Here is a 23,472-nt window from a genome sequence, read left to right on the forward strand (position 1 = left end):
TGCCCAGGTAAACACAACCCAAAACCTGGCCCATGTGATTACTCACTCAATCCATCTACATTGATTAGATTAACTTTGGGGAGCAAGTATGAAGAAGTGCATATGAAGTGCTGGTGAAAATAGTTTACCAGCAGGTATAGTTTTATCTGGAGTACCAAATGGAAAACCCACTCACTTCACAAGGTAGAGCCTGCAGGATTGCTGCTTGAGATTTATAGATCTGAGACCAGCTGGTACAGTAGTTTGTCCATCCCCTAATTTCCCTTGCCTTTTCCCATATCAGTGCTGATTTTCTCAGCGTTAAAAAGAGAATGAAGCAAAAAAAAGTGTAACTAACATGCCTAAATCTTAAAAAACTCTCACCATCATCCTGTGTGAATAAACTTGGAAGAAACTACAGGTAGGTTAGTGTGTATGCTCATTTCTGTTGCACTGTCTTGTGCCATGGCTGTCATCTTCTATCTTGTGGTTGGCTTTCCATCTCCCTGAGACCTGAAAAAATGGATGAGAAAGAGCAATGGTTAAGGGACACAGCCAAGCTCTGTCTAGACCCTTTCCATAACCCCTGAGTAAATCTGCTTAAGCATCACTGTGCTCCAGGACACGTGCAGTGTGCCTTGGATTCAACAGCTCCATCCGAACAAATCCATCACTGCATTGAGCGTGTCTGTGCAGAGGGGACAAGGGCATCCTGATGAAACGCAGCAGAAAGCCTAAAGGAAGGGTCTCCATTTTTCCTCAGACCATCCCTGCGTGCTTCCTAAATAAAAATGAACTTAATTTAAATCCAAGCACCAGCTAGTGAATGCAGAAAGTGATGCCACCATTTTCCTGATGTCTCCAGCAGCCATAGCTCGCACAGCATTGCGCAAGCTGCTTGTCTGCTGCAGTGTCATCCCTGAGCGGTGAGAAGAGGGTCTTCCATACCTACCCACCCCTGCTAATCCTGCCTTGAGATCTGATTTAATCTTTGACATAACACCCAGACACCTATAGAAGAAGAGGTTCCTCTGAGCAGTGGTATGACAAGACTGTCAGTGACCGAATTTGCAGAAGTCTCAGCTCTCTTTGCACATGCATATCCTTCAACCTTTCTGTTTACCTGCAGTGTACATGTGAGGAATTGCACAGGATCAGTTTGTCATAAAATGTTTAGTGCATAATTTTTAGATGTAGTGGTCCATGAGAATAAGCAGAAGCTTCTACTGTTTGCTCTGAATTTCTCAATAAAAGTGAGACCAAAAAAAAAAAAGCCCCACACCTGGGTTATCATTAGGAAGGCTACAGTTCCCTTAGATGCAAAATTTTTGAATGCAGTTTTATACTTTACCAGTTCTAGTCTTCCATTAACCCACTGAAATGCCATTCAGTTTCCTTTTTTCTCCATAGTACTGGAAAAACTACCACAAGTGAGTTGGTAGAAAATGTTGTACAGACAAAAAATAAGAGGGAGAACCATTTGACACAGCTCAATGGAATGTTAATCAGGTTCTTAAGTTAACCACTTTCCTAGTAATAGGAGAGGGGGATGAAAAAAATACTTTCAGTCTTTGATTTCTATTGAAAAATTACATGTACCCCATTTTCAGAGAACTCTTAAGTGCAACAAATGGCAGCAGATATTTTCCTTATTTCTCTGAACATGAGAATTAAAAGGGAAAATTAATTTACATCCATGTGGTGGCTTAGTGAAGTGAAAGCAGAGGAAATGTGACTTGTATCCTTTGGAGATAATTCACGTGTTGATTCGTGTCACCCTGTAGAGCCACACAGCTTGGTTCCTCAGCCACAAACACTGGCAGTACACACCCCCAAAGTCAGCTGAGCAGCAAAGGAATATTGGTTGTGCCAACACTGTAGTCTGAGCTCCCATTAAATGTTTAACTTAATCGAGTATTACTTCATCATGAAATATATATCTCATAGCCCAAACTGGTTTATTGATGGGGAACTTTTCCTCTGTGTTCCCTGACTTGCAGTGACTTTGACCTACTTTAACAGTGTACTTGTGCTTTTTCTGGGGTACTCTGAGTGTTTGACCATACAGCCTTAAATTAGCAAGTTGACATTGAAATGCTGATTTACACCTGCAGTCAAATGGATAACACATGTTAAAGACTGATTGTCAGCAGCTCCAATACGTTATTGCTTCATTCTCTGGCATTGTTGCTTGCCTTTATGGGATTTAAGGACAACATTGTGTGGCATTGTTGTTATGGCTATGGACACAGCTGTGGGGGGCTGACACCGTGTATGGTCTTTGTCATTTATCTAAAAGCTGACATCACTTTCAAAAAATGACTCTGAAAGTTTGGATGTTTAAATGTTGCTGTATATTTTAAGACAGCATTGGGAATAAAAAAGCTTTTTTGCTGGCATAAAAAACCCAAAACAGTTAACATTGAATAACTTGCTCATCTGACCTTTTCACCTTAAGAAAGATTAATGGTGGTTTAGATCAGAACATCCCCCCTGATCAGGGTCTGAATGCTTCAGGGATTCAGACAGACAAAGAAAGTCATTTCACCTCTAGGTCACCAGCACAGACCTATGGTGTCTCACTAGTGACCGCTAGATGATTGCTCAGTAGTTTATGTTCAAGAGTTGGTAGTCATAATCCATTTTCCAATGGACAGGTCCCTGCCTCATGAAAGCTGTCACCAGGTGCTTATGCAAGCAGCGAAAAATGGGAATTAACATGAACAGCCTGAATTACATTTGCCTTGCACTACTAAAAGCTCAGAGCCCCTGTAACACGTTGCAGTGGATCAGTCCCTCTCCAGGAAGGATTGAAGCCATGCCAGTGCTGTGCTGTGAGCAGTGGCATTTAGGTGTTCCCTTCTGGAGGGCTGCAGCCTCTGCTGCTTCTGCCTCTGGAGCACACAGGTCTCATTCAGGCACAGTCACAGTGGCACCACTTGCATTTAGGACATCCTCGAATGTCACGTCCCACAGCTTTCATGTAGCCATCTCCCAAGTTTAGTTCTTGGTGTGGTCAAGCTGGAGTACTTCATACCTACTGTACTTGTATTTTAAATGGAAGACCTAAAGTTAGGACTCATCAGTTGGTAAAACTGAGCACAGAGCTGGTGGGCAGGTTTTGATAGTAGAGTAACTGTGGCTTCTCATGTCAGAAATTATAATGTCACCAACCGTAAAGCCCAATTTGGGGGCCTGCCCAACAGAGCTGAGCTAAAAACACCAACATGCCAGACAAAGGCAGTACAGGGTTGGCTGATGGGCACTAAAGGTCTGAGCATGTCCTTCACCAGAGACATCAGCATGCACACAGCAAGGCAGGCATTGGGAAAACCTGGTGTGTGTGCAGACATAAGAGTACAGTTGTTCACAGCTGAGGTGTTGAGCCTGAGTATATAACATGGTTACACATTACAGAGAAAATTTTGGAGTGCTAGGATCTAGGAATCTAGGAGTTGAGAGGATACAGAAACATCAGACTTCAGGGGGATATCTAAGATGAGAATATGATTTTTAAAAATATTGTAAAATACCTGAAGGATGAGGAATCTAGACTTGTGTTATGTTATTGAGAATGTACCATGTCCATAGCAAGGCCCTCAAAAACTCCTTCCTGTTCTCTTTTGGGTTTTTTTCTCCCAGGGTTAGCTCTATATGGTACTTTCCTAGTAGTGGACAGAGCAACTGAACAGATTGCAAGTAGAACCGAATTAATAAAGGCAAATGCTTAAGTGTAAAGGCTAATAGGACAGAGGAAAAGGACAAGTAAAGATCATCAGTTCTACAAAAATCGGAGATCTCGGGGGCTGCTGCGTGACTTGAAAAGTACTGACCTCTATGTAGCGCATAAGCTTGAAAATCCTCTCTTATGTATTTACAGCATTAATTCCTCTTGTTATCTGAGGTGATCTACTTTAATCAGATTCCTACAAACAAGTCAAATGCTTACAGCAGAAGATCTTTGACACCCCTACTGGCAGCGTCAGTGGAGAGGACAAAGACCGAACCAGCAGGAAGATCAGATAAATTGCCTCATCTCAGCAAAAACTGTTTTAGGATAATTGACATCAGAGTGTCCCTGCTCCAGACTCTTGCCTGTATGCTTCATGGTCATTTGACATACTGGTTGCACAAAAGATACCTAAAATAATCACATTTCAAAGACACAGCAATTCTGAAGCCTCCTCTGTCACAGTGCCATCTCCTGTGCAACCTTGCTTCTTCACACAGGCCGCATAACTTAAGTCTGGATCAAAAGGGGACTCCTAAATATGATCCTGCTTTTGTGCCTTTAGTGCACCTTCTACTTCCTGTTTTCTAAGTTTCTCGTCCCGTGGCCTCTGAGTCCAAATAATGATGGTCATTGTTTTAAATTTAATCTCATTTTCACACAGACCTTAGGCCAGAGGAGGCAATGCCATCTGATACCCTCCAAAGATCTTTCATCCCCATGGAGCACGTGTTGCATGTGGCAAAAGGAGCTTGATGGCTGTGTGAGGACACACTAGAGACATATAAGGTGACAGCTCAGGTTGCCTTGTTCTTTAGATTTATCCATTGGAGAAATCCTAAGTATTTTGTGCCTGGTTACCCAAGAGTAGGTTTTACTGCATATGGTGTGAGATTCAGTATGCAGTTGAAGCAAGAGGGTTACCACTGCCTAAATCCAGGAACCACAGGACAAGATTTGATTAATGTTCTTGTTTCCCCAGAACCAGTTATGTTTATAGCAGGAGAGAATAGTCCAAATAATCTTAAAATGTTTTAAAGGAAAAAATTGGGAGTGAAAGAACCCTATCCAAAAATCGTTGTGCTTTATCAGGGGAATAAAGACCTCACTGTCAATTAGCTTAAAATTAATAAATCAAGGACAAATGTAGTTAAAGATTAGCATCTTAATAAACTATTGTTGTCACAGCCCAGTTAGGACATATCGCTCCTTTGTTGACATTTTTAATGCTTTCTGTGGATTACCAGTGCATGACCAGTATACGAAAGCTTGTTAAGCCTCCATGTGCTCAACCTGCCCTTAGCTTTAATACTGGCTTAGTGCAATCCCTGCTGTTGGCACAACCTCTGCAGGCCTGGAACCTTGTGGTGCTGGGCATTGTGTTTCTACCTAATCATCATATGGACTTACTCAAGTGTGTTTTACAAGCTTAGGGCAAATTTGTGAATGCCCAATTATCTATATGTAACTTCTATAAGAGAAGCCAACCAGGGGTTTTGTGGTTGGGGTTTTATGTTTGTTTTTTTTTCCTTTTTTTCAGAATTCTGCAATATCTTTCTATAACTTTCCAGGTCTGGCTGGTATTTCCTTTCCTGGTTAGCAGAGAAGCCTGTGCACTCATCTTTTCAAACTGCACAGCTCTTGGATCTCACTCTCCTGGTTCCCTGTAGAGAATTTAAAGCTCAAAATGTTTTTTGAATGCCTCAATCTTATTCCCATTCAGGAGAAATCTGTTACAGCAGCTTCTAGACAGATGCAAATTCACATGTTACTTTTGAAAATTCTTCACTTGTTCACAGACCTTTAAGCTGTGTGGTGCTACTTCAATTTTGAACCAATTTTGCTGTCTGCTACAAGTGTGAGGTGAAGTTATTGATAGTGTATCTGTCTCTCTATTCCTTTCATTCAGAGAAAGAGAACAGATTATGTATGAGGAACTGACCTTATAGTTTGCTTTTATGGTTGGTTTTCAGTTATTTGTGGTTGTAATTCTGTGGCCCTAAACTGAAACAAAGCAATTTTCCTTCCACAAAAATTGCTGCTGGCATTGCATCATGCAGAAGTGGTTTAGGGTAGATGTCTGCAGTATGCATGTGCAGTTTTATCCCATCTTATTTTTAAATGGTTATCTGTACATCCCTCTGGTACCCAATCCTATTCCAAAAATACATGGGGTTTATCCTTATCATATTGCCCAGCTAACAGCAAGAAATAGGCTCAAGTGGCTCAGTACGGATTAGATTTGCCTCTTATGCAACAGGGTACAAGAGCCAGGAAGAAGCCAGAGACGTATCTTGGGAAGAGCACTGTCTTCTGTGGGCCAGGGAATCCCTTGGCAATACCCCTTGCACATATTGAGAGTACCAGGTTGCTTCCCACCAACTTCACTGGAAGAATACTGCATTGAAAAGGGATTCATTTGTTCACAGAGGCCAGGATAAATAAGGTCTAGAGGTTTCTGATACTTATCTTAAATAACTCAAAGTTTTAATTACAGTTTTTATAACCATGGTTTTTTTTTTTTCATTTGATTACTTTCAAGTTTACCAGCTCTGGCATACTTGGTAAACAGGACAAGCATCTACACTAGTTTCTTCCAAATATGTCCTAACAGATTCAGGCTTTGGAAAAAGCCCCCTTGCCACCTCCTCAGAGACATTTCACCAGTTTATGGGATTTTCTGCCATTTTTACAAGGTTTGATGAGACTTCTGCTGTTTTCAACAGGTTTTTTTTTCCTTTCAGCCTCAGCAAACATTTCTTCTCTCCACCTTTCCCTCCTTTCTACCCAAATTTCCAAGAATTAAATACCTTCCCTGTCCCAGACCTGCAGATAAGGTTAGATGGGTGTTTAGTCAGACAGCAGGTGTCTGTTCTCATGTCCTGAGTTCTCTTCCTCCTTCTCAGTTATCCCTGTTCACATTTGGTAACCTTGTTCTGGCACCAGGAAATGTTTTGATCCTTTACTATCAACACCCAGAGTGGGTATTTGGTAAACTGCTGTATCACAGCCCACAGGGAGGAATTTGGATTCTGCGTGTTCACTTGGGAGTCTCTGGTCAAAGACATGCCCCAGTGCAAAAACTTCTTAGGGTCTTCTCATGGCTGCAGTGGCACTGTGGGAATTAAGTTAATAGCTTATTCCTCACCTTAGCAGAGAAGGAAAGGTTTGAGCCTGGTTTCTAGACATTTTATCTAGTTTGGGGAACAAAGAAATTATTCACAGAGTCAAAAACTGTTTGGTTTTCTGCTCCTACCAGAGACTGGACCGGAGATGAGTAGGGAGCTGGAGGGAGATACCATGTGAGACTGTCTGATGTGGCTCTGCAAGTTCCTAGGTTGAATATTGTGGAGTATTATGTCTGTCCTCCTGAGCCCTGTTTTTCTGTCTGAAAGTGATGTCAGTGCCTTTCATCAGCTCTCTGTGCAGTGATTTGTCCCCAGAGCATCCTGTGCCTTGTAAAGGTGTGTACCTGCCTTGTAATGCAGTGAATGCCAGCTGGTAACCAGCTCTAGAGTCTCACTTCAGTTTCCACATCCCACCAACCCTCAAAGGATGAAGCACCCAATACTTGTTCTAATGTTAAAACCCCATCTATGATTTGAAAATATCTGTAGGTCATACCTGGAATTAGGAAAACAATGACTTAGGTCCAAAAGTGCCCCTCTTCTCATAGAACTCTGAATATCTGAAGTTGAAATAAAGGAGGGGTTAGATTTGTTATAGCTTTTTTTTTTTTTTAATCGACTATTCACTGTTGGTCTTCATTATTTTTTTTTTATCCTTTTGAAAGCTTTTAAAGCCTCCTGCATAACCGCCTCTGCCCCATTCAGTGCTGAATGGACGGTGCGCTGATCTTTTTCTCGGTGGGTAATGGATTTGGGTTGATTGCTTGACACAGGGACAATAGGGGGGTAAACAATTGCCTTCGCACCCGTGCAGCTCCCCATCTGTTGAGTGCGTGCGCCTTCAGAGGCAGCCGGGCAGGGACAGATGAATGCGCCAGCCGAGCCTGATGTTAATGACATCAGTCATACAAGCAGAACATGTGGCGCAATAAATCAAAAACTAATTGAACTTTTGGTTGATTATATTGCCGTCCCACTGCCTGCTTCAAGCACGGCGCGGCTTCCTGGGACAATGCCGCCAGCCCCGCAAAGGCTTTGCTGCCCCTGGACAGCAGGAGCCTGCCCTGGGAGGTGACAAGTGACAACAGATTCTCTTCGCTCACTGCTTTCTTGAAACAGCGATACCTTCCACTCAGCCAAAATGCTTCCAGGCTCAGGATGGCTATTTGACCAATATTTATTATCAAATAAGAAACGTTCATCAATATGACAGTGACAGCCCATGTTCACTGGCGCTTTCCATCTGGGGCTGTTGGTGGCAGACCTCTACAGAAGAGGACAGCACACGTGTTAATTAATTGTTTTTGTGTTAATTAGACAGACACGTGGTAGTAATGAAGGCTATTCATTAGACTGATATAATTTAATATCATTATTCACACTTGAAAGTGCTCCAACTACATCAGTTGCTGGAGCCTGCAAGCCAAAATTCTCTGTCTTGGGTGTCCATGGCAGCATTAAGTCACCAGAAGTTGAGGGGGCTGATATTCATAGAGGTGGAAAGGAACAATTTCTGATGGGAATATTAAGAAATGAAAAGCTTTGGCAAGAAACCCCTTTATTGAAGTGCATAAATATGGGATTAGGCCCCAGAGCCATCAAGTCAGGAACTCATCTATGACTGAGACACCTTCCCTCCCCTTGCAACCACAGAAGTGTAGGGGGCATGGAGACCTATGCACATCTGCCTTTTGTAGACATCTGCTTTTGAAATTCTACCTTGAAATGCCCAGGATTCCAGCATTTGTTTATGACATGAAAAGGTAAAGCACAAAATGCTTTTCTTAATACACATAGAATCATCTCCTCATTATATATAGGGACCAAATTTTTATGGGAAATGTTTTAATGTACACATTTAACTGAACTTATTTCAAAAATCCTTGCAGTACTTCTGTAAACATTTGTTTGCCTATAGATTAAACTCTAATTATTAACTCTCTATTGCAGAGGTTTCTTCACACTGGTAAAAGGAAATGTAAAATAAAATGCTCCTATCTGAGTAGAGGCTTAAGTAACAGCTAAATTAAATCTTTGTGTTAATATTATTCATCGAAAGGCAGATGGGAGCAGAAAATGTTGCAATGAAGAATATGGAATGAGATGAGATCACAGCATCAGTCTGTCCTTTGTAGATCTGGACAATGATCACAGAGCCAGATTGGATTAGTGAAACCTATTTACCAGAAGTTCAGAGCGGTTGCATGAAGCTGAAAGGCAGTCAGTAGGGAGAGGTGGAAAATGCACCAGATTTACAGCTGCAGCGATGAAAATTTAGAAGTTTTCACCACTGTGATTTCATCCAAATGTGAGTACATCAAAATCTAACAACTGCTACGGTGCTGTCTTTCAGAGGGATGGGATGATTAGCAACAGGGAAACGTCTGAAATGAGCAACTCATCTGTTCTGCCGTGCTGTGCTCTGCCTGCAGCCCAGCACTCGCTGCTGCTTTCTCGAGCTAATCCATGCAGGTGCTTCAGTATTATGGGTCTGTAAAATCTTTGCTCTGGCAAAATTGGGAGATCTGGAATCGGTGTTGCTGTACCTATGAGGTAACTGCTAAAGTGACAGCTTGCAACTGTGTGGCTTTTCTGTGTAATAGAAAAGAGAATTAAGTTCTGCAAGCAGTTAGAAGTGGGTGAAGTGCATGAATGTTGAATTTAAGTCTGCTGGCTCAATAAGTGGAACATTTCCAAAGCCATGCCCTGGAAATGAATGCATGATTAACATTAATTGCTTCTAATGAAGAGTAAGAACCGGACAAAGCCCAGCCTGCATTTGATTGAACAAATTAGTTTAAACTCAATGGCTGCATATTTCAGCAACAAGAAAGCAGGGAAAAGCAGGGAAAACAAATTGTGGGGCCAAATCAGATCCTTACTTGCAAGCTGCGAGCATAAGCTCTCAGCTGCTTAATTTTGGAATATAAGTGGAAATGACAAAGTGAACCATTACTGTAATTGTATTTGTTGCCCAAAAGCTGGGCTGTACGTACAAACATCCTTTTACAGGCAAATCCACCTACATTCTCTTCCTTCTCCAACTCTCTGCAGAAATTCGTGTTTGCAGGGACATCCTCTCAGCCCCACTGTTTGCATTGCTGCCATTGTATTCCCATGCAAGTGGGTCACTTCTGGCTACCTCTGTGATTCACCCTTCTTTCAATGCCTATTCAAGTAATTGCATGTTTGCTGGTGCTGCGACTTCCCTTTCATGCCTTGCCTTCCTTCAGCCCCTGTAAGCCTTTTGCCATCGTTCTGGCAGATGACAGGCGATGAGGGACTGTGAATCATATGTACTCTGAAAGAAGGCAAATTTATTACTGTTAGGCACATTTATGTGTTGTTCGTTTTGCAACAGCCTGGGTAGCAGCTATAACAGCACAACAGCACTTGCTTCTGGTAGAAATCTCTAAAAACTGTACTCCTCACACTGTGTGGTAAAATACCTAAAGTACCAGAGAGACAAACAGATAATTCCTTGCATCACTAAACTTTCCTGCACTTGAGTGTTTTGCTTATGAGTAACTAGTTTAGTGCTCACACAGTGAAATACCAGAAGTAAAGGTGATGGAAGCTGCTTCATAAACAACTTACAGCATATTCCTAGGTTTAAAAAACCCAAACCACCTTCATTATGTTTGTCTGGCTTTCATCCCACACTCACCATGGTTTAAAATATAAAATGTGTCCTGCAGAAGAAGACAGTAAGGATCCCTGAGGATACCACACCGTGCAGAACAGACCATAATCGTACTGACAGCTTAGCACACTCTAGGCAGGCAAGCAACTTACTTGTGATGAGTTCAGTGTGGAAGCGCCCTGTGCTGCAATGGGCTGCCCCAGGGGCCCTCCCACGTTCCTGTCCTGTTCCATTACAGCCACAGCACAGGCCAGAATTTCCTCTCTGGTGGGGTCCTAATGCTCGGTGCTTAGATCCTCACTGGGGTGTGGAGGGGTGGCTGTTAGACACACACAGGCTCTCTAGGAAGAGTGACCTTGGTCTCGCTGCCAGCTCTGCTTGTAGCAGAGCCCTGGAAAGCCCAGTCACTTGTTATTCCTGCCATCTGAGGAGAGGAGTTTGGCTGCGGTAACAAGCAGCCTTGGATGACCTCCAGCTGCTTCCACAGCTCCAAAACTCTGCAAACAGTAATACATAGCAGCGATAAGCACTGCGAGTCCTGGAGTTAAATGTATGCCAACAACGTCAAGGAAAGCTCACCTGGGGAGTAGGAGTCACCCATCATCCTGTAACAAACCTTCCTGGCTCTTCAAAGCCTTTGGATTATACACAGAGCCTGAATAGGAAACCCCCATTCACGTGCCTTGCCCCCAGGGTCAGCCTTTAGAAACGGAGTTAATTCTCCACATTTGGCAGCTTTTTGCAAGCCTGTTTCTGTCACTGGCAGCTAAATCCTACAGCTCCAGTAGCCTGAACACAAGGCAGGGTAAGAGATGATGAGAGGGAGAGCTGGGAGTATCACAGAGTCTTTCAGGCCAGTTTCAAGTCTAACTCAAGCAACAAGAGTTTAAAGAGCCTTCACTGAGTCCAGTAAAACTGTCACCCAAAACCAATTTCTTCAGTCCAGACAAAAACTTGCCTCATGGACCTGGCATCCTGTGTGTCTATTGGCTAGTGGTTCTATGATTTTGGTGTCTTCATGGATCTAAGAAATAAAATTGAGAAACAGACTTTAAGCAAAATGTCCCAAGCTAAAGAACTGAATGGGTCAGTTTGAGGATTGAAAAAGAAAACATTAGGCTTAGTGCAAATGTTGTGCTTTGGACATCATGTAGTAAAAGTGAAATAATGTCATGAGGGCGTTTGAACTTATTGATAAAGCCTATAACTAGATAAAAATCGTAATAGTCTCCAAGTTAATGTATACACTACTCATTTCCTACTGAAATATTGGCAGGTGGAAGGGCAGATCAAAACTGAGAAAGGAGAAAGTGTTCCTCCTGGAAGCCTATGGGAGAGGTGCAGAAACTGGGGATAGGCTGTCCCCCTGTGTCCACAGATGTCTGTATTGTAGCTAGACCATAGCTAGACCACAGCTAGAGCATGGTCTCTGAGATGACATCAAAGAAGACTTTCTTTTGGATTGTTTCAGCTGGAATCTTCCTTAAACCCTTTCTTGTTCCCCCTCTCCTCACCATGCCCCCAGTGTGCTCTTACAGAGGACTTTTAGAGGCACTTGTCCACCTCCACAGCATCCTGACTATGTTCCTGTTCTTCTTTTTGCAGCATGTAGTCCTGCCCGAAGACGAGGCAAAGCTACGCAGCACATCCTGACAAAGAGTGTAAGAAAAATCTCCTTTTCTCTCCCTATTTTTTTTTAATTCTAGTTGGCTACACTTACCCTTAAAAGTGCTGTGGGTAAATGGGAAGCAGATCCTTCAGGGTAAAGAAGTGCATCAGTGTCTGATGCAAGGAGTGGGCTTCGAAACAGAAAGGGGAGTTTCTGTAAAGCTGCAGTTTGTTTACAGAAGTGCTTTGAAACAAAAAAACATACAGTCTTGCCATGAAGAGCCAGTCAAAATGAACATAGTGGCTTATCAACACTGGCCATCTCAAGGAATCACAGAGTTAATTCTTATCCATAGAGCCTTCACAATAATTCCAGAGAGACATGCAGGAATGAAAAGTAAACAAATCATATCAATACATATACATGTTAATTAAGCAGCCAGTATCCTAGGGAATTAGGGAGAAAAACACTGTAATTTCGATCGTAAAGGTTGGCACTGAGCCATCCAGGGAAGAAGTTTGTCCCCTGGTCCCAGCAGTGCTTGCCTGCCCTTGCCTCAGCCCCAGTGCAGAGGGCACAGAGGAAGCTTTACCCACTCCCTGCAGGCAAGGCACCCCCAGATTCAAATAACCGAACATTTTTCATGCTCTGAGTAAATGTCTTGCAAGTTCGGGTGCTTTCATACATGGGTCTGAGGTTTCTTGCCTTCAGGGACAGTTTTCTCTCCTTAAATCCACTTGACCCATTCACAACCACTTCTACAATCCTTTTAGCTGATTTGCAGGAATGACAGTCTCTTATGCATATCAAAGTACTTCTTACAAGCTTGGGACTCTTCTATCAAAGCATTTCTTCTCACCACAGACCTGTCTCCTCTCTAGCATTTTGTTGAAGTATTTTGCTCCATGATCTTTCCTTTTTCCATGCCCTTTCCTACTTCCCAGCTCCATCCTCATTTTTAGAGAGCCTTTCTTTGTACTGCTGATTCCCTGATGTCCCCACAGAACTGTAGGTCCTCATTACCACACTTATCTGTGCACTGGAAAAAAACTCACCACACTCACTCCCATCCCCTCTTTTGGTTATTAAAGCACATCAAGGATCCCAGTGCATCACAGGACACCTGAAGTGGTCCCCAGGAAGAGTCAGTAACATGTCTGTAATTTTTTGGGGGGTAGAAACTATGCATGTGTGTATTTTCCCAAATTGTGACGGTCTTGGTTTTGTTGGTTTTGTCCCACAGCTCAGGCTGAGATTTCAAAATTACTCTTCATTCCAAATGAGGATGAGTCAGACTGCTGGAGTGTTACTCAAAATAAGACATTTTGAGATATCCCACTTTTATTTGTTAAACCTTTGATGTATTTTGTTTTCCATGCAATATAAAAACAGCAGAAATTGTCCAAACCAAAAGTGAACTATTCTGACTTGATGAAACAGAATGCTTAGATAATTCATCTCTTTTTTTTTTTTTTTTTTTTTTTTTGGACAAAATTTCTCATAGAACTATTCAGCTGAAAATTTTCAGCTGGCTTTCATCAAAATCAAGGGCAATTCTATGTCTGTTCTCATGTTCCAAATCTCAGTAGATAGTTGTTTCTACTAAATGGAAGCATCTAACATTTAATTTGGATTGGATCAGCTGCTGTGGCAGCACTGTACTCGTAAAGGCCTAAGAAAATAAGATAAGAAAGTCCCTGTTTTGTTGCTGTATTTTAAGAGGATTTGTTTTTTTTTTCCTTTGGGGTTTTCCTGACCCCAATTAAGGATTGGCTCTTAGTCATGGCCTTTGATTGGCTCTTAGTCATGATGCAGGCAGCATCGCATTAGCAGTGGGAACACCAAGCCTGAGGAATGGTCTGCAGCTCCAGCTACAAAAACAAGGATGGCTCTCAAACCAAAGTGACTGGCACAGTCACCTCTTGGACATTCCCCTTCTTCAGTGGGATGCAGCTGCTTACAGCTCACAAGCAAGCATTGAAATAAATTGCACATACTGGAATAGACGTGCCTGTGAGGAAGTTGTGATTGTCAATTTCTAGACCCACAGAAAAGTCTCAGAATGATTATTTATTTTTCACTTTTACATCTGCACCTGCAGTCAGAGCTGTAAAAATGCCTCAGCTGACATACAATCTTCTGCTCTGGTGATTGCAGTGGATGCACAACTTTAATCCTCAGCAAGGACAAAAATAGCAACTAACGTGGACATCTGCCAGACTTTTTTTTTTTTGCAGCAGAAATACTCAAGCAGTGTAGCATTAAGTGATTTAACATTCAAATTACTGACTGCAGGGGGTAACTTCCATCACATACAAGAACCCATCCCAAAAGCATGATAATGACTGCAGGAGGGTGACAGAAAGGGGGAAACACCTTTTTATTTTAGCTGAGTGTTTCACCAATATGTATATTTGCAGTTCCTATTGCCCTATTAAAAATTATTTCCAGTGAAAGTAGATCCTTCCCTTCTCTTCCCTTCTTCTTCTAGCCCCAAAATCCCTTGGGTAGAACTGCCTGGACACCAGTACCTGGCTACTTTGCAAGAAAGTAGAAAATACCCCTATGCATGCTAGAGCTGCCATGTTAAAAATTAGCTCAGCATTAGGCCATCAAGAAGAACTTAACTCTACAAATCTGGATTTTTCTCCACTAACACGCATTTTGTTGTTCAGACTCTAACTTTCAAAGTTTTATCCAAAGCCAGATATTTCATTTTCACCTTTTCTGGATGGTTGTTGTTTGGCAGTGGGATTTTAAGTCCTGGATCAGGATGGTTGGAACAGGCTCTCTGCAACCATCCTGTGTCATCCATGCCCCTTCCCTCTTAACACAGCTAATTCCGACAGTAGGCATGCCAGGCCTCAGTGCTCTCATGTGCATGGCAAAGAGAGTTCGCTGAGCTCTGATTTCAGAGTCAGTATCCTGCAAACAAACTGGGCCAGTCAAAGGATTTACAGGTTCTAAAAACAGTAGGTTTTCAGAGAGCAGTTTGCTAATTCTGCATAGTTCAGCTGACTCTGTCATTTGCACAGATTTAAATCTCCTGGTATGTCTAGAAAAGAAAAGTGACTCCCAGTTGATCCTTCTGCCTTACCCTAGGTACCCCAGAGAATGTCAGCTCCACTTTAGATCAAAACCAAGCTACAGCAGGTTTAGTTTCCTGACCTAGATAAGTCTTTACATATTACAGTAATGGGTGAGGTAGCCAAAGTCACTGCGAAATCTTGAATTAGGAGATAAAGAACTCCCAAGTGTGCTACAACCAAACACTGCAAAGATGTTCACTGAAGATATGTTATTGTCATGGGTTATTGTCATTCTTTTAAGTTTTGTGCCTGCTTTGCTTTCTCCTAATTCTTATCTCACAGAAGGTAAATAAGTAAGTAATGAGTATTTTGGACCAAACCACTACAGTTATAGAGACTGCACTGTTGTCTCCAGCTGTAATGGAAAATGAAACTGTAACTTATTTATACAGATTCTACTGCTTGAAGGCATTTTGGCATTACTGACATCATATGTAACAAGGAATCTCAGACATAGACAATGTGCCTAAATAATTCTTGCTATTAATCAAAATAAAAATCCTGCTTCTTTTCCCCAAACCTTATTTCATCCTGTGCAACATGTAGGCAGAATGTTAAGTTTCAAGTCTATGGTCGTTTACACTGATCAAAAAAGCCACTTTCAGGGTTAGAGGTGACTGCAGCCAGCATCCTACTTACCAAAAATGCTCTTTCCATGACAATGCAAAATAAGTGACCTCAGGTGTCTCAGCAGCAGAGGTTTGATGACATTTTCTGTCACACACCAGCTGAGTGTGTCCAAGAGCACTGGGCATTTTTCCAGAGATGGTGGGAAAAGATGAGCTTTGTGGCATTCCTTGAAAGCTGGAAGAGCTCGGTTCACACGAGGCAGACTCCAAGGACTGTCATTAGAGACCCCTGCCAGCCACAGTCTCATCATATTAGTACTGAAGACAGGTGTCTCCACTGGTGTCACTGTGGTGAAGGGGGTGATGCCCTGGTAAGCAGCTTGCAAGGTTTGTTTGGTCAGGGCGTGTGTGGACACAAGAGCCTGCAGCCTACAAGGAGCTGCTGCAGAGGGATGGGGAGGTGCTGGACCTGGTCCAGGGGCAGCTGGAGGGAGCCAATGCCAACAGCTTAAGCAGCAACAGGAGGCGTCTCACAACCAGCATCACCCTCGTTTCAGAAACACTGGAGCAGTGCTGGGGCTTGGCTCTTTTGGCAGCTCCAGATTTGTGATCAGTAGAGCTGGAAGCCAGCAACAGCCTCCTATGGCATCTGTTTATCTTCAAGGACACCAATAGTCCCTTTAACTTTAACTTAACACTAAGCATGTCTTTAAGTAGTTTACAGCACACAGAGTGTGTTAGGCTGTGTGTCAAAATCCACAGAAATAGGAGAAAACTCCTGTTCAGCCTTGGATTAGGCTTTGGTTGCCTTACCTGCCTTTTCCAGAAGTATTTTTGCCTGTTGTTGGGCAGTTTCTGCTCCTCATCCTACTAGTCAGTAGGATTTAGGTAATATAGCCTTCTCTAGACTCCTGAGGGTACATGGAGACAAAAGAGTTAAAAGTGTTCAGGTTGGGATTTTCCTTCTTTCCTGTTTTGGAAAACATGGGTTTGCATGTGGTTTTATGTCTGTGTAAAAAAACACCTACACAGAATGTTGCAGATTAATGGCAAACTGAATTAAAACTTAATTAGAGGAAATGGACAATTTGGCGTGAGGGGAGATACTTGAATAGGGTCTTGCTTTTATCTTGAGCGTGTGTTAGAAGGCAGAGCAATAGATAGAATTAAGGCTTTTTCTATGCCAATAGTGGGCTGGTCAGTTGTTGGTCCCAGTCTTGAGACAAAATAACTATATTTATATCTAAAACATGTAGACAGCAACTACCAGTCATCAGTTAGATGCAAGTAACTGCTTTTCTCATGATCTTCCAACACAAGTAAGTCTAATAGGAAATACTCTGAATAGTTGCTATGTGTCTTGTTTCCTTGCTGGTTTGGATCTTCACCCTGTTTAAGTGGTTCTCTGTATGACAGCAGCAAGTCTTTAAGGAAGGGTGGAAAAACCCCAACAAAGTATGAAACACTCTTTCCCTGCTCTTGGAACTTTGATCTTCTTGAGAAAACTCTTTCCAGACCATCCTGCATAACAGTCCTGATGAATCCATTTCCTTGAGGTGCATCCCTGTTTTTTCAAACTCACATTAGCTCTGGCCTCCCCAGTTTCCTGTGGCAGCACAGTGAGTGCCATGGCTTAGTGTTGTATTGATTAGAAAAGAACTTGATTTTTTTTCATGCCTGTTTTCAGAGACTGTTGGAGACATGAGGGGGAGGCTAATGCTCAAAGTTGCAGCTGTCAGTGAGTTTTGTTTGAGCGAGCTGATGTTTGTGAAAATTAATCTCTAGGAGCACAATTCCTCACTGCCTCGTATTCTCTGTAGTCATTTACTAGGTACAAAATGTAAGTTCAAAACACAGGACAGACCATAAGGAAACAGCACTTTTAATTCACATTGCATAAGTTTGACTGGTTTTCCAAGATGTGATGCAATAAGAAATTAAATCCAAGTTATCTCGGAGGCATATCCTATACAGTAGAGTTTGGAAAAGAGCACGTTTCAGTCTCCTGAGGAGAATACAGAAAGGTGCAACTAAGTAACTGGATCCCAGAAAGACCCAGCAGGATTTTCCTATACTTCTATACAAAGCACAGAAGCAGGAGCCAAACAAAATCCCACAAATCCCGCAGTCCCCACCTGACAAAATCCCGTTTGGATGACAGTAAAGCAGTGGGAGGAACAAGCAGCCTTTCAGCTCCCCCATGACCTCGACAGACCACCTAATCCCCAGGGCCGGGTGTAATGGGGTGGTTTTCCTCTCCCCTGTAGGTGGTGGCCATATCGGACCGCCAGCCCCAGCAGGGCGACCTCCTGCAGGTGCTGTACGAGGCGAGGGGCGAGGAGGAGGCGCGGGGCGTGGGCTGCCTGCAGGGCGGGCAGCGGGGAGCCTGCCCCGCCAAGGGCACTGCCCAGCACGGTAAGTACAGGGAAAGGGCTTTTTTCCTCCGTGGCTGGAGAACGTTTTTAGATACTGCAGTCTTCCAGTTTGCAGAAAAGCAGGAACTTTATTGTGTACCTGGAGGATAATTCCATGCTTAAAATATCCAGAGGAATTAGTGAGATAATGACCGTGGCATTGCTCAATTTATTCAGAGTCATAAACTCACTTTATGCAGAGTCATAAACACTCCCTGACAATACTTTAGAGATGATAAATTGTAAATTATTGAGTTTGCCTGAGTCATTGTATAAGATCCCTGTTCAGTTGCTTAGAATTAGCCAGAATATAATCATTTGGGATGAGATTTCAGATTCTGGATGTCAGCCACAGAGACCTGAATTTTTGGCAACCAATACTTGTTCAGCATATTTGTAAGAAACCAAGAAGGAAAAATAGAGCTTGCCAATACAAAACCAAGGAGATGAGTAAACATAAACAGAGTGATCATGCAGCTCCTCCAAAACTGCTGTGTTATGTTTGGAAGACTGAAGCTGGAGCAGGGCTGTGCAGTTTCTCATGGGATGGCCTTTTAATCAAAAATACATCTTTTTCTCTCCTTTGCAAAGTCACCCAGATGCAGGCAAGTCATATGCCTTTAAAGAAATCCCAATGGCATGTTTTTCCAAGAGCAACTGGACATTTAGGTGGTAAAAGGAACAAAATCTCTAAAGCAGGCCCATGAACATGCATGTTCCTCATATCGCCAGCCTGCAACCACACTGCACGTAAGCCATCCCATTAAGAAGACAGACCAGACAAGAGAGGGGCCTGGGAAACTGGGAAGGAAGGAACTGAGCCTGAGACCATAAGGAAAGACCTCAGATCAGGACCAGAGCCAGGATGTGGCTGAAAAAAGAACTGGAGCTTCAACTGGAGCAGGGACAGGAGGAGTGGCTGGGACTGGCTACAGGGTAAAGGATGGCAGAGAGCCAGAGAGACAGAAAGGAGGGACTGCTGGTCACTGCTGTTAGGGGAGATGAGAGGTAAAGGATGACAGGTGCAAACGAGAAAAGCTGTAGGAACCTAAAAAGAAGAGCAGAAAAGGGGAAAACAGGTTTCATAGGAGGAAAAAGGGAAATGAGTAGGCAGAACTTAGAAACTAAGTTTAAATTAGAACAAAAAACAAACAAACAAACAAAAGATCACAGGTGAGGCCATTAGCATGTTTATTGCTAGCATCAGAAATCCTGCACAAATAGCAAAGCAGGACAGTCCATTCCAGCATGTGAGAGGGTACTTCTGGAAGTGGAATTCATACTGCATCCAGCCACCACTGTCCTGAAGGGAGCAACTACAAACCTGAAGCCACGAGGACTTTCTTTTGCTTAGATATTTTGCAAAACTTTGCAAAAACATTATCTAATAAGAGGGATGGGCTGAAGGGAGGAATCCGACAATATAAGAGAAAAAGAAAACCAAACAAAAAGAAAAAATATGGGCATTAGCTGAAGCACTGATGCCTGGATTCACTTGCTGAATACTGTTAGTACCTAATATGCAAGATGAGAGGAGGTAATTGTATTAACTTTGACGTGAGGGATACAGTAATGTACCTAATGGAATTACTGGAGGGAGGGTGGAGCAGGAAGCAAGAAGCTGGTTAGGATATTTATCATAGTCAAATATTGCCCCCAGAAGGAGAAGACAGTTCTGATCGCCAAGTCATGCTGGAGACAGCACTATAAGCAGCACCCTGGCTGTTTCCATATTTGCTGTCATTATTTATATTCCTTTGGTGGGAGCAGTAGAGAGGTCCACACTCCCACAGCCAAATAGGAGCATTTGGCTGCAAGAAAAAAAATGGCATCCCTCACTCATTTATTTCTTTGGCACAGTGAGCAGGAATGTCAGTGAGTATTTATCCATGGATAAGTTATTGGATGAGCAATTACTTGAAACTGAAGGGTAACCTTCAGAGTTGAGGACAGCAGAGAGAGATGTCACTCAGCCACAGGCAAAAAGGTGGAAATCCCTTCCTGTCACAGGGCAGACATAGCACACATCACTGCCTAGGTTAAAATAACTCTCCAGGGCAATCCAGAAAGGAGAGAATGATCTCCGGCAGGACAAACCTGCAGTGGGGGTTGAGAAGCAGCATTTGGGCTCTTTGCCTGTAGAGATACATGAGTGTTTACAGAGGAGGAAAGGGCTCCCACTTAGCTTGGTCTGCTAAGGGCAGTTTCATCATCTCATTCGAAAAGTCCAGGAGCAAGCTGAGAGACTTTCCAGAGTGACTTAAGTAATCCCACAATCACTTATTTTGACATCGCAATAGATGATCATAGTAAAGAAAACTCTGCTCTTTTGGCTATAATCAAATCTGGTGGGACTATAACCTGTATCTGGGCTCTGTCCATGTCTGTGTTTTACTGCATGGAAGGAGGTTTTTCATACAAGCTGTGCCAATGGGATAATTGCAGATAACAACATGTTTCTTATGCTTTGCAGTGGGAATTCCTGAACGAGAGTCATCCAAGTCCTGTAATCACCTGTTGGACGGAAAATCCTTGGTAAGCAAATAGAGCAAGACCAACTACCAGTGCATCTTAAAACCTTGTACCTGTCAGCACACCCCACAGTAACAGCATGTCAGTCTGTTGCAGTACCTGCAGATTTCACAGCCTTTGTTAAAGCTTGAAACATAATTTATGCCAGAGGATCCCTTAGCTGAGAGCAGAGGCATAGGACAGAGAGATGCCCCTCAGGGAGCAGGAAGAGTGGTGGGATGGAAACAGGCATGCTCCTCTTCTGGATGCTCAGCCACCTGCAAGAGCTGGGAGAAACTAGCCTCTTGTCTCTCAGGGAATTTCACAAATTGGGAAAAAAATAATTTCTCAAGTAGCACAAGCATCAAATAATTTGTATTCTCCAGGTCACCAACCTGACATGATAATCTCAAAAGTCAGAAACTTCAATAAAGAGTTGATGGGAAAATTATTGTACAAAACCCCAAAATGTGTTCTCTAATAGACAGAAAAAATACTTTGGTTAAAAATTACTCACCTTTACTAAAATGCTCTCCCTCCCTTCTTTGTTTTACAACCCCCCCTAATTTTCGTAGTCCTTACATTTAATAAAAATGAACTTTTTCAAAGAGAAAAAATTATTTTGAATAGTTTCTGGCCAACACCAGACCATGCTATCAAAACTTTATGGCTTCAGAGGCTCTTTTGGATGTCTGAAGCATGCTTGCTAGCTGATAGCTGGGCTACATGAGAAAAATGACAGTACAATACTTAAGGATGGTTCAAACTAATGTTATTCAGTGTAATGAATCTAATCGAACCTACCAATAATTAACACAGTTAAATTTCAAAGGATGCTTGCCAAAGTGATTTCAAACATCTCTAAGTCTTAGGATACTTGAAAAACACATCTAAATGTACCCAGTCTCAGATTAATCCTAGGAGAAATAGCCCTAGAAAGCTTAAGACCAGTTATGGTAGTGACAGTAATATGAACTTTTTTTTTCAGGATTGCAGGTAAAATCAGTAAGTGTTCTTATTGCCTGAAATAATGAGATCACCTCAAAATTTTTGACATTTTTTTCTATTTCTGGGCAATTTACACTTTAATTTACCATCTTGGAGGATATGCTATTCTCAGAGATCTGTTTATGGGAGAAGGTGGCTCAGTTCTGGTGGGCAATTTAGGATCAAATAAGACAAGGAGGAAGTGGGTAATCAGGCACTTGTGGGGCTGTGGCAGAACTGGAGCATAACCAGGGCACCCCATACCACAGAGCAGCACCCAACAAACAGGGAAACATTTCTGAATGTCCAAGGATCTGTGATGGCTGAGACATCTGCTTCCCAGGCAGCCGTAGAGGTGGAGACCTGCAAGAGACAGGCTGCTCAGTCTGCACAAAACCTCCCTGCCTCGGGAAGCTAAACGTAAAAACTTGGGAATGAGAAGTTCTGCAAGCATCCCTTCTTTGATGGGAGGTGTAACTCTCGCTCATGCAAGGCCTGTGCTGAGCTCAATGAGAACGTTCACGTGAGCAGCTGGTAGTTGTGTGGGTGAGAGTGGGGCAGTCAAATCCTTAACCTGCTTTCTCTTGTTAAGAGATTTACAGTATTTATTGGTTTTCTTAAAACAGCCTCTTTCCTCAGATGAACCGGTGTCCCTACTCATCAGTGGTATTTCCTAATGATGTGCTTTATCCTCCCACAGATTCCTCCATCTCCAGTTGCCCATATCACAGTGAAAGCTGTGGCTGTCACAGGCTCGCCCACACGCAACCGCACTTCTATGGAAGAGTAAGTCCCTTCCCACCCTCCAGCCATGCCTCTTACCTCCTGTTTCCCAAAGGCAGGGAGAGATTGGTAAAGGATATGCTGATTTTATTATCAGCCATGGTCATTCATACAGCTATCTCAGTGCCCATTACAGCTCTACTTTATCACTAGAAAAAAATCATCTTAATTCAAAATATAAGTATTTTTCCTCTAGGAAGTCTATAATATTTGCCCTAAAATGTAATTACAAAATGTAATTAATTTTAAAAAAATTAATGTCTTTAAATCTGATTAAGGAACAGCTTGGCCATAGTACAAATGCACTCATCAGCAGGGACTTAACCCAGACATGGATCTGGGTGGGCTTTGAGATGCCACCATTGTCTCCTGAGGGACAGTAACTAGCTCAATGTCACAGTGTCCTCACACTCCATACACAGAGATGTACACTCCTCTCAGCCAGTGGAGCTCACCACTCCTGGGCACCGCCACATGGTCCCTGGGACTTTGGTGGAAGGGTCCAGCTCTCTCCTTGGGCAATCCCCCCGGTCCTTGTTGGGTGGCAATTGCTAGAGAGGATGCACTTAGAGTGGTCCCACTTGTAGTCCGTTCCCTTGTGTGAGTGTCCCCTCTGACACTGAGTGAACAAGGCCACCAAGCTGAGTGGTGGCAGCTGCAGTGTCCAAGCCCCCAGACCCACAGAGCCTCTGCTCATTCCAGACTTACCAGTCCCAGGGATGGGCCAGGCACGGACACACCTTTCTAGCCAGGCAGCTCTTGGTTCTGAGTGCCTGGTCACCATCAGCAGGGAAGAAGGGCCGGGGAGAAGCCCTCTGTACACATCTGTGTTTTATTTGTTAGCCACAGGCAGCGCTGGAGGAAGACAACAGAGTATGACCTGGCCCTGCCACCAGGAGCAGAAGCTTCCCTACCACTGACAGGAGGCAACCTGTGTGGGACACCCAGCCTCCTGAGGAAGATGTGGATGAAGCACAAGAAGAAGTCAGAGTACCTGGGGGCAACAAACAGTGCCTTTGAGGCGGACTGA

General features: G+C 43.0%; 1 protein-coding gene and 1 long non-coding RNA gene across 2 annotated transcripts; one reads left to right on the forward strand and one right to left on the reverse strand.

The window, feature by feature from the left end:
• Nucleotides 1–23: 23 nt before the first annotated feature.
• Nucleotides 24–10,766, reverse strand: LOC138105181 (uncharacterized). Its single transcript, XR_011148404.1, has 3 exons — nt 10,633–10,766; nt 7,334–7,397; nt 24–492 (listed from the first exon to the last, which is right to left on the reverse strand). It is a non-coding gene; the product is annotated as an uncharacterized lncRNA (long non-coding RNA).
• On the forward strand, nt 9,071–23,472 carry VXN (vexin). Its single transcript, XM_069004879.1, has 6 exons — nt 9,071–9,145; nt 12,086–12,141; nt 18,015–18,162; nt 20,635–20,696; nt 22,360–22,445; nt 23,286–23,472. Exons 1-6 carry the CDS (start codon nt 9,079–9,081, stop codon nt 23,470–23,472), a joined length of 606 nt encoding a protein of 201 aa, XP_068860980.1. The 5' UTR covers nt 9,071–9,078.

The sequence above is a fragment of the Aphelocoma coerulescens genome, chromosome 2, assembly GCF_041296385.1.
Source record: "Aphelocoma coerulescens isolate FSJ_1873_10779 chromosome 2, UR_Acoe_1.0, whole genome shotgun sequence".
In the NCBI taxonomy this organism is placed as follows: domain Eukaryota; kingdom Metazoa; phylum Chordata; class Aves; order Passeriformes; family Corvidae; genus Aphelocoma; species Aphelocoma coerulescens.

What these genes read in the sequence shown, in the direction of transcription:
- VXN (XM_069004879.1), top strand. Translation starts at nt 9,079, where the DNA reads ATGCACCAGATTTACAGCTGCAGCGATGAAAATTTAGAAGTTTTCACC. An exon ending in CAAGGGCACTGCCCAGCACG is followed by an intron (nt 18,163 to 20,634) that starts GTAAGTACAGGG and finishes TATGCTTTGCAG; the next exon opens with TGGGAATTCCTGAACGAGAG. An exon ending in TGTTGGACGGAAAATCCTTG is followed by an intron (nt 20,697 to 22,359) that starts GTAAGCAAATAG and finishes ATCCTCCCACAG; the next exon opens with ATTCCTCCATCTCCAGTTGC.